Raw genomic sequence first — 9,426 nt, forward strand, 5'->3', positions numbered from 1 at the left:
TAAATGAATAGTCGAAATCCGTTTCCATATCCGCTTAGCACTATCCGAATCCGTCCGAAAGCTAAATGGATGCAGATACGGATAGGTTATAGCTATTCGAAAAGCTATATTTACATGTAAACGGATAAATATCCGATCCGTATCCGTGTCCGTATCCGTTTAGCACTATCCGAATCCGTCCGATAGCTAATCAGATGTAGATGCGAATATAGCACTATTCGAGCCGAATCCGATCCGTTTACAACCCTAGTAGTTAATGATAATTTAGTACTTTGTAATAACTTCTCTTTTGTTTCCCAATATTGTGTTAAAGGGACTCATTTCCTTACCATGGAGGCTTCTAGGTTTGATTTGTTTCACTTTTGGTGATCTAAACCGTCTTCTATTCTTGTAAATCTTCCAATCGGTAAGAATTTATCTGTTGCCAATTTCTATTAATAAATTTTTTTCGTTTTTGACAGGAAAAAAAAAAAAAAAAAAAAACTAACCATAAACTTTACTTTACTTTTTGGTTTTTGTTTTTTTAATGATAAAAAGTTTTGTGCACGGCCGTGGATGGGATAAAAACCTCCATCGAAATGACAAACACCCCCAATAAAATGAATCGTCGATACACAGAGTCTCCCATTAATCGGTTCCTTCCCCTTTTTCTATTTTGTAAACTGGTTTGACCGGTTAAATCCAGAACCAGGCCCATTTGGTGTTGGTCTGGTTTTGAAGCTATGCCACCTATTCAGTTTGAAAGGTGTACACACTAGACTGATGGAAACACATACTTTAAGAGACTTTCACCAAGCTGAATATCCCAACCATTCAATCTAAGAAAACCTTCAATGTTGGGTAGTGGATTCCAATTAACACTAATCCAACGATGAAAAGGCAGTATCTAATGCAAGCGCACCTGTACTGGATCATGATCAAAATCCAATTTAGAAGAATAATTTGTTTGTATTTTTATTTTGGAAAAAAGATTCTAATTACGTAATGTTCCATTTTGACAATTTTTTTGAGACTCATTATCTCACTCTGAAAACGTGCATAGAATAAACAGAGACTGTCCAACAGTCCTCTCCTCTCCTCCTAACTATATATCTGACTTCACAATTCTAAGCAACCAAAATTCCGCCATTCCCAAGTAGCTCACGGGTTCCTTTCTCCCCTTCGAAAGCCTTGCTCAATTTCTTCCCTGCAATCTCACCAGGTAGGTCAGTTCTCAACCTTTGTTCTTCAAGAATCTCAATTTATTTTTTACTGGTAGAAAGTCCATTTCTCTTCAGGGAGAAATCCAAAGAGTAAGTAAGAAGTTTGATGAACTATTCTTCAATTCTTGCTTCAGACTGAAGCAGATGGATGGATTGAATTGGTAGCAACCCACATGATCTTCATTTCCAATACCCACTTCGATGGCGAACAGAGGATCTGCTAATGAGTTTCTGTTCATGAAAATGGTGCCTTTTGTTTGTTTTCTCTGGTTTTCTGTCAGTGACTTCACGTTTTATCTGCTAAGACTTGTAAGCAGATATGTCTTCAGGTAAGTATCATGTTTACTGTTTAATTGACTGAATTTATTCTGTTCTTGCCTCCTGATTAGATTATTTATATGACAGATTTTATGGAGAATACGCTTCGAAGAAAGATGATTCGAATTGCTCCACTGTCCAACCTGCAATTTCCAAATTTCAGGATTCGAAATCTGATGAACCAGGAGAGAAAGATACCCCAAAGTTCTGTTTCAAGTTTCAATATCAGAGTTTACAAACCCATACAGGGAATGAAGAATCTGAAGTCTCTTTCACCACTGAACAAAAGTGCCCCACGACGAGCACTAGTAAGTGCCAGTTCTTATCGGAGAAGCATTTCTGTGGATTCATGGAAGAACCAGAGGTTGTGAGCTTTACTGTGAACGAATTATACGCGGATTCGAATTATGGTTCTTTCAGCAACAAAAATATTATCGATGAAGGGTTTGTCTCAGAAAAAGATTTTCTGCAACTTAATTCAGAGATGGAAACTGTTCAAGAAGAAATATTAGACGACGAATCCACTGATTCTCACTGTAAAACAGGGGAAACAGAGGAAACAGAGGCTGAGAGTCTCACTGAAGTAAACCTGCAGAGTAAGGAAACTGAATCGATCGATGAGTTCTCATTTGAGAATCATTCGCTCGATCCAGAAGATGGGTTTTTGTTAGATTGTGATCTAGAGAAACCATTTCAAACGAAAACTGTATTGGACGAAGAGAAGGTAGAAATAAGCGCAGAAATCCAAAGTTCCCAAGAGGTCCATTTGCAGAATTCAAATATGGTGAGTACCAAAACCATGGATACCAGTGACCAGTCTTCTTCTGCTAATCCAATCAAAGACGAATCAGAAGACGAAGAAGAAGAAGCCCATTTGCTGAATTCAAGAATGGTGGACAGTGGAATTCACTATGAGGGAGACATCGAGGAAGACGAGGAAGAAGAAGAGAAAAACAGAGACTTTGGTGGTGGCAAAGAGAAGGAAGCAATGGATGATGGTTCAGAAAAAATTGAAGAACCTAGTTGGAAGAATCTGCAGAACTCACAACTGGAAACACTGTGGGAACACCAGGATCTGATAGAACAGCTGAAGATGGAATTGAAGAAGGTGAGAGCTACAGGACTTCCCACCATATTAGAAGAATCCGAGTCTCCGAGGATGATGGAAGATCTGAAGCCATTGAAGATCGATGAGAAGTTCTTGCACGAGGATCGAATGAATGAGCTGAACAAGTTCTACATGAGTTACAGAGAGAGCATGCGCAAATTTGATATCTTCAATTACCAGAAGATGTACGCAATAGGTAAGTGTTCCTTCCCTATTCACTATTTCGCTTACCCTCTCTCTATCCATCGCGTTTTACGGTATTGTACAATTTGCATCTATCACAACCGTCCAATTGGTGAATTCTGGAGGACCCACTTCAGGTGAGATCCACGATTCACATCTGGGAAAAGAAGTGGACCCAGATACAGTTTTTCCAAAATGGGGATTAGGGGAACCATCTTTTTAGCTATCTTTTTCTTGAGGGAGTTGGGGTAGGAGTGTAGGGTGCATCTTATTTTTTGCTTTAGGTGTGATTTCATATCATTTTAATGGGTGTGCTTTAAAACACACAAAAACTAGAAGATAAATGAACAAAAAAAAGAAAGTTGGTGCGGCCGGACAACATTCTACTTCCCAAATTAATATAACAAAAGGGAAAAGTTTTCATACACAGTTGTGTAAGCTGTGCATGTGAGAGGGTCTCTCACAAAGAGTTGGAAAAGTCATAAATCCCCACCCACTAATTAATGCCTTGAAACTCCCACCCTCTCACTTACACGATGTACACGATCGTGTATGAAAACTTTTTCCTTTTGTTATATTAATTTGGGAAAAAGAATGTTGCCCGACAGCACCCCCTAGACCTCTCACATGGGCAGTGAAGTGACCACCGCGTCTTTTTTCTTGGATGTCAGTACATGCGATCCCATTCATGCAACCTGACAGCAAACCTCTTCCTTATTAATTTTTAACTTGTTGTACTTGTTCATACCTCAATTTGCTTTTCTGTTCTTCTAAATAAATAAAAGAAATCATAATTCGGCAAAGAGAGAGAAAGAGAGAAGAGGAAACCATCATGTACATCAGAAAAATGAGGTTAAAATACATGAATATTTAATTTAATATTTATTGATGTTTAAAATATTTATTTTAGTATTTCTTACAATGAATTTTCCCCTTGCAATGGATATTTGGACATATTTATTTAAGTTTAGTATATTTCTTTTCTATTTTTCATGAAATGTGATATTACACGAAGAAATTTTTTTGGGTAATCATACAATACCAAGATATAAGAATATACATTTGTATTTTCACCAGTTTCAATACATAATATAACTCAATGACTTACCCAAAAAAAACTCAATTATTAAGTAACACAAATTTATATAAAACCAAGTTTTTTCTTTGGAAAATAAATTTATCAGTACATAATACCCTATTATTTGCTATTGTTAGTGTTATTAGAACTCTGGCCGTAAGTCTACAGCCAACATTATACAAATTGATAGGGTGCAAGTTCCTAAGCATATCTACCCCTATTGTACAAGGTCGATAATACCCTCGTATCAAGAGATTTTCTTAAGGAAAGTCCCCTAATGAAACGGTATCTAGAGGATTGTTCGAGTCTTCGAGAGTATGGAGGTCTCAATGTTCATTTAAAAACACATAATTTCCTTATTAGGGATTGACTTCTTTGTTTAAATGTGTCACGTATGTTAGCACTTCCTTGTGTCTATCTCTCTGATCCCACAATAAAGAGACACATCATTTCACAGAAGCGGAAGAGCGAGATAGACACAGCCAGGCTAACTTAGGATTTTACTTTAGTAATTGGTTGGTAACTGTGGTCCTAATCTTTTCGGGCCCTAATTAATTTCCTTCTAGGCTAAGACTAACCCCCTGATGGGCCCACCATAAAAGTTTAAATCCTATAATCTATTGATCATAGTTAGGCTGTCATTATTAATATTACCTTCTTTCTATGTCATTCCATGAAATATCAAAACCTCTGTCCTTATCTGTCAATACATGAAATTTTTTTTAATTTACGTAGGAGATTGAGTGCTTATTAGTGGCCCATTTTACAATTTATAGTGGACTATGGTCTCCACTCAACAATGGTCCAATCACTAAGTGCCTTTCAAGCCCCTCCACCCAAGTTCTGTTATTTAATATTGTCCTAAACATAACCTAATATTAATTTAGTGTAATAATTAAAAGAAAATAAAAGACTTTTCCATGATAAATAGATTACTTAATATTAAAAAGAAATGGAAAGCCTTTCCATGATAAATATTCTACTTTGGTGTATTATATAATATGATTAATAATCATAAGGAGACAAAATAAATTTTCATTGATATGTAGGTGAATGTATTAAAATACTATTAGATGATACCCTGATGGTCCGATGTTGCTTTCCATGCCCATCACGCCCTGATATGATCGTAGAGGCGTGCATGCATATATCATAGATTTTTTTTTTTTTTTTTTTCTGTATTTAAAACTTGACATCTATTTTCTATTTGTCTCTTATTTTATTTCTAAAAGTTATTTAAGTTAGGGTTATAACAGGGTCTTAAAAAACTAAGCAAGATATCATTATATCGGATTGAAAGCAGTCTTGCATATTTTGTTATTTCATGTGTGAAATGACAGTATTTCTTTAGAGAAAGAGAACGCTACATGGGTGTATGCGGTGTCCCTACCTCAAACACAGGGGTGCATGAAATGACCACCACACCCCCGAGAAATTAAGCCTTTTCCATGAGGGTGTGGTGGTCATTTCGCACGCCTTTGTGTCTAGGTGCAAGGGTAGCGCATCGCACGAGTCTAAGTAGCGTTCTTTCTCCCTTATCTTTATTGAAAAAAAAATGTTGTTATACTAAAAACCAAGATTACAAACTATTTAACTCCTTAAGGGTTTCTATAAGAAACTCTCTCTATTTATATATATATATTACACGTGGCAAGGCTTAGAGTTTGGAAAGATAGTTTGAAAAAAAAATCCCATCCCTAGTGTAGTTGGTGAACCGTGGTGCGCTTCATGACCAGGTTCACTAGGAGGTCTCGAGTTCGAGTCTCCTGGCTGGTTTCTTCCCCCTCCCTATTCACCCCCCTAAAAAGTAATTGAGAAAAAGATCTTTGTTTGGGAGTGTGGCCTACGCCAGCACTCCCATGAGTCTATCTCTCCCCTCTCCTATATGAAAAGACACATCTGCCCCCTTGTTTTAAGGAGAAGAGAGATAGACACATGGGAGTATTGGCATAGGCCACACTCCCGTATAGAAAACTGCTTCCCAAAGTAATTCTATATAAAAGCTCTCATTTCCCAAAAAAAAAATCCTATCCCCACGCCCCATTATATATGAATCTAAAATTTAACATGTGGCCAATTTTGATAATTTTCTTAATATTCATAAATGATCAAATTTCCATATTGCCATTCCCTTTAGGAAAACTTGATGCCCACTAGCGATTCCTTCTAGTATTGTCAGCATGAATTTAGTAATCGCTATCGGATATCATATCGACCTCCACCAATACCGATCCGGATTGATGATACAACCAATAGTGTAGTGACATATGACTGCCGATACCAAGAAGGATTAAAAATTTATAAAATTAGTACAAATCAGTATCGGATTGGCACTGGTCTAGTGGTCTCTCCCAATGCCAATATAAATCCGTTGATTCAGGTGACCTAATACCAATTACTAAAACCATGCTTGCCAAGCTAGAAAAACCGTTTTTTCCCTTTAATTCCAGTTGGCCATTATACTTAGAAGGATAAAAATCCACTACACAAGTAAAGTACACTATTTGATGCCCGCACTTGAAAGAATAAAAATTCTTTAATTTCGGCCACCTTTTTTGTCTTTGCTACACATTTTTATGTCCTTAAATTGCTTTGAATCTCAATTAACAAACTGACTATTTTTTATTTATTTATTTTTTTTTTGTGAAATTCCTTATTCTATATAGGTTTCCTCCAGAAGAAGGACCCATTACAGTCAATTTCCAACCGAAAGTCTTCCAATCCGGCAACCACAAGCATCCTATCCCAGAATTTCTGGATAAGCAAAGTCAGAAGAGCTAATAAAGTAGACCCAATCGTTAAGTTCATTGGAGAGTTGCAGAGCGATTTGGAAATGGTTTACGTGGGACAAATATGCCTCTCTTGGGAAATCCTCCACTGGCAATACTTCAAGGCCCAAGAATTACAGGAATCTGGCACTTATGGTATCCATAGATACAATCAGGTTGCAGGTCAATTCCAACAGTTTCAGGTGCTCATGCAAAGATTTATGGAGTATGAAGCTTTTCAAGGACCTAGGGTTCAAAACTATGTCAAGAATCGATGCGTTCTTCATAACCTTATTCAAGTTCCAGTTATAAAAGGTAACAAAAACTCATTCTTGAAAACTAGCCATTAAGGAAAGGGTACCCAAGCATAGACCTGGCTCTCCTCCAGTCGTGGCAAGAGCTGGAGGATCCAGCCTAGCAAAAACAAGGGGGATTTGGTCATTTCACAAGAGGGGCCCACCTTTGAAATGACCCAAACACCTCTTGTTTTGTTGGGCTGGATCCTCCAACTCTTGCCACAGCTGAAGGAGAGCCGAATTGCCCAAGTACCTGTAAGTCTTCACATCAGGTTACTAACTCACATCCGATTCAAAATTATTATTTCCGCTTTCTAGGGTTATTTCTTACTTGGAATGATCAATTGGCTCTGTAGAGGATTCTTTGAAGGACAAGAAGAAAGCAAGAAGGGGAGATAAAGATGCGATTACAATTGCAATGTTAATGGAGATCATTGAGAAGTCAATGCAGATATTCTGGGATTTCGTTCGAGCTGATAAGGAAGAAGCTAACATGATATTAAAGGGCCTTTTGAGAACTCAGGTTGAACTGCAGAACCCTGCAGATTTGGATCTTCTCACAGAAATAAGATCAAATATTCAAAAGGTTGGCTTTAAATTTTTCTACTATAAGATATAATCAGGGACTGTTTTCTTTGTTTTAATTTTAGAATGAATGATACTTTTTTTATAATGCAGAAGGAGAAGAAGCTGAAAGACATTTTGAGAAGTGGGAACTGCATAGTAAAGAGATTCCAGAAGAGGCAAGAGGACAGATCAGACCTGATATTGTTATTCCCTCAGGTTGACATGAAGCTGATATCTAGGGTTTTGAACATGTCAAGAATAACAAGTGAACAACTAGTTTGGTGTCATAAGAAATTAAACAAGATTAATTTTGTAGATAGGAAGATTCACAGAGAACCCTCTTTTTTGCTATTTCCATGTTGAGGTTGTTTCTCTTTCTATTAATAATCAATCTTTCATGTGTAGATCAATGAATAATATTTAAGACACGTCTCATATTGCTTCTTATTTTATGGATTGTAACTTTTATTTTATTTTTAGGGAGATCAGCATTATAGCTGACTCCTTAACCAGTAAGGCCCTGTCTGTATGAGCAAGGTAGTTTGCCTATATCCACTCCGTGATTGATGGAATCTTGTAATTCTATAGCTACGAGCTTTGCTCATTCTAATTAATAGATTTTTTATTACCAAAAAACAATTACCACCCTTGTCATGCCTATATTTCAGAGATAGAGAGTGGGTCTCTCTTTTCTTCTCATATGAAATAATCTCATTGCCCTTCGTCCCCTCATTGGTTCGCTCCCATATGCCACTTGTTCATTGAACACTCTCTCTCTCTTCAAAGATTATAATAGAAGACTTCAAAATTTTCTCTACACCAATGCATGTAGAAGGCTAGGGCTGCAACAGGGTCGGGTTGGACTGGGCTTTATAAAACCCTAGCCCAACCCTAAGTCCCCTTAGCTGGGCCCAGGCCCAACCCTGACTCAAGGCCTAAAAAATCAAACCCTGACCCGCGCCCTCATGGTCGGGCTGGGCTGACCCTGATCATGGGGAGGGGGAAGGAAATGCATGGATTGGAATGGGTCGAAGAGAAAATTATCAATTTTACGTAAAATAACACTATAATAAATGTATCATATCACTTATTATCTTCATACATAATATATTATATAACAAAATGAGGGTGAAGTTTAAAGTTTATAATATATATATTTTATATCAACATATATTTTGTAATATAACTTAAAACAGGGTTGGGCTGGGCCGGGCTAGGCTTAGCCCAAGGCCTCAACCCTGGCCCTACTCGACCCTGACTCAAGGCCATAAATTTCTAGCCCTAACCCGCCCTCAGGGCCAAATATCTCAGCCCAAGCCCTGTTCGGGCTTAAGGCGGGTTCAGGTCGACAGGGCCAAACTTGCTCCCCTATAGAAGGCCAATTTTTGTTGCTTGGTGAATAACTAAGTACAAAGTGAAAAGGCCAAACCTCAAATTTCAAACTCATTCAATCGTATGCCCTCCCATGCATGTCGGATTCGGATCCTCTACTGCCGCCTACCTGTGCAGCCAGCATGTAGCCTCACACCACTAACAACAGATAACCGATGAAAGCTATTAGGCCCATATCAAATTTTAAAACAATGAGAACCATGAGTCCAAGCCCATCTCAAACCATGGATTCCTACTACTAGGCCAAACGCTCAACCAAAGTAGGCCACAAAAGCCTATTCAATTGGTGCATGCATTAATGTACACAACATTATTTAGCCTTCTTTGGAGAAGGAGATCATTTCAGCTTAGTTGCCAGTCTGATCGGCACCAATGCCCATGCTATAGTGTTCTCCTAATTCTTTTTTACCTGTCGTTTTGTCTTTTTCTAGTTTTTTCATAATTTTCAATCGGTACAAAGGGAGAAATCTTTGTCACAAATTTTAGCAACTAATAAAGGATTTGGCTATTTACC

General features: G+C 37.7%; 1 protein-coding gene across 1 annotated transcript; it reads left to right on the forward strand.

The window, feature by feature from the left end:
- The first annotated feature begins 1,252 nt into the window (after positions 1–1,252).
- On the forward strand, positions 1,253–7,896 carry LOC122671726. Its single transcript, XM_043869115.1, has 6 exons — positions 1,253–1,531; positions 1,608–1,922; positions 1,977–2,824; positions 6,556–6,972; positions 7,310–7,539; positions 7,632–7,896. The coding sequence occupies exons 1-6, from the start codon at positions 1,404–1,406 to the stop codon at positions 7,881–7,883; spliced, it is 2,190 nt and encodes a 729-aa protein (XP_043725050.1). The 5' UTR covers positions 1,253–1,403; the 3' UTR covers positions 7,884–7,896.
- Positions 7,897–9,426: the final 1,530 nt, after the last annotated feature.

This window comes from Telopea speciosissima, chromosome 8, assembly GCF_018873765.1.
Source record: "Telopea speciosissima isolate NSW1024214 ecotype Mountain lineage chromosome 8, Tspe_v1, whole genome shotgun sequence".
Lineage (NCBI taxonomy): Eukaryota > Viridiplantae > Streptophyta > Magnoliopsida > Proteales > Proteaceae > Telopea > Telopea speciosissima.

Coding starts and splice junctions, on each gene's coding strand:
- LOC122671726 (XM_043869115.1), top strand. CDS start 1,404: ATGGCGAACAGAGGATCTGCTAATGAGTTTCTGTTCATGAAAATGGTG. Junction 1,923..1,976: donor AACGAATTATACGCGGATTC/GAATTATGGTTC, acceptor GTTTGTCTCAGA/AAAAGATTTTCTGCAACTTA. Junction 7,540..7,631: donor TAAGATCAAATATTCAAAAG/GTTGGCTTTAAA, acceptor TTTATAATGCAG/AAGGAGAAGAAGCTGAAAGA.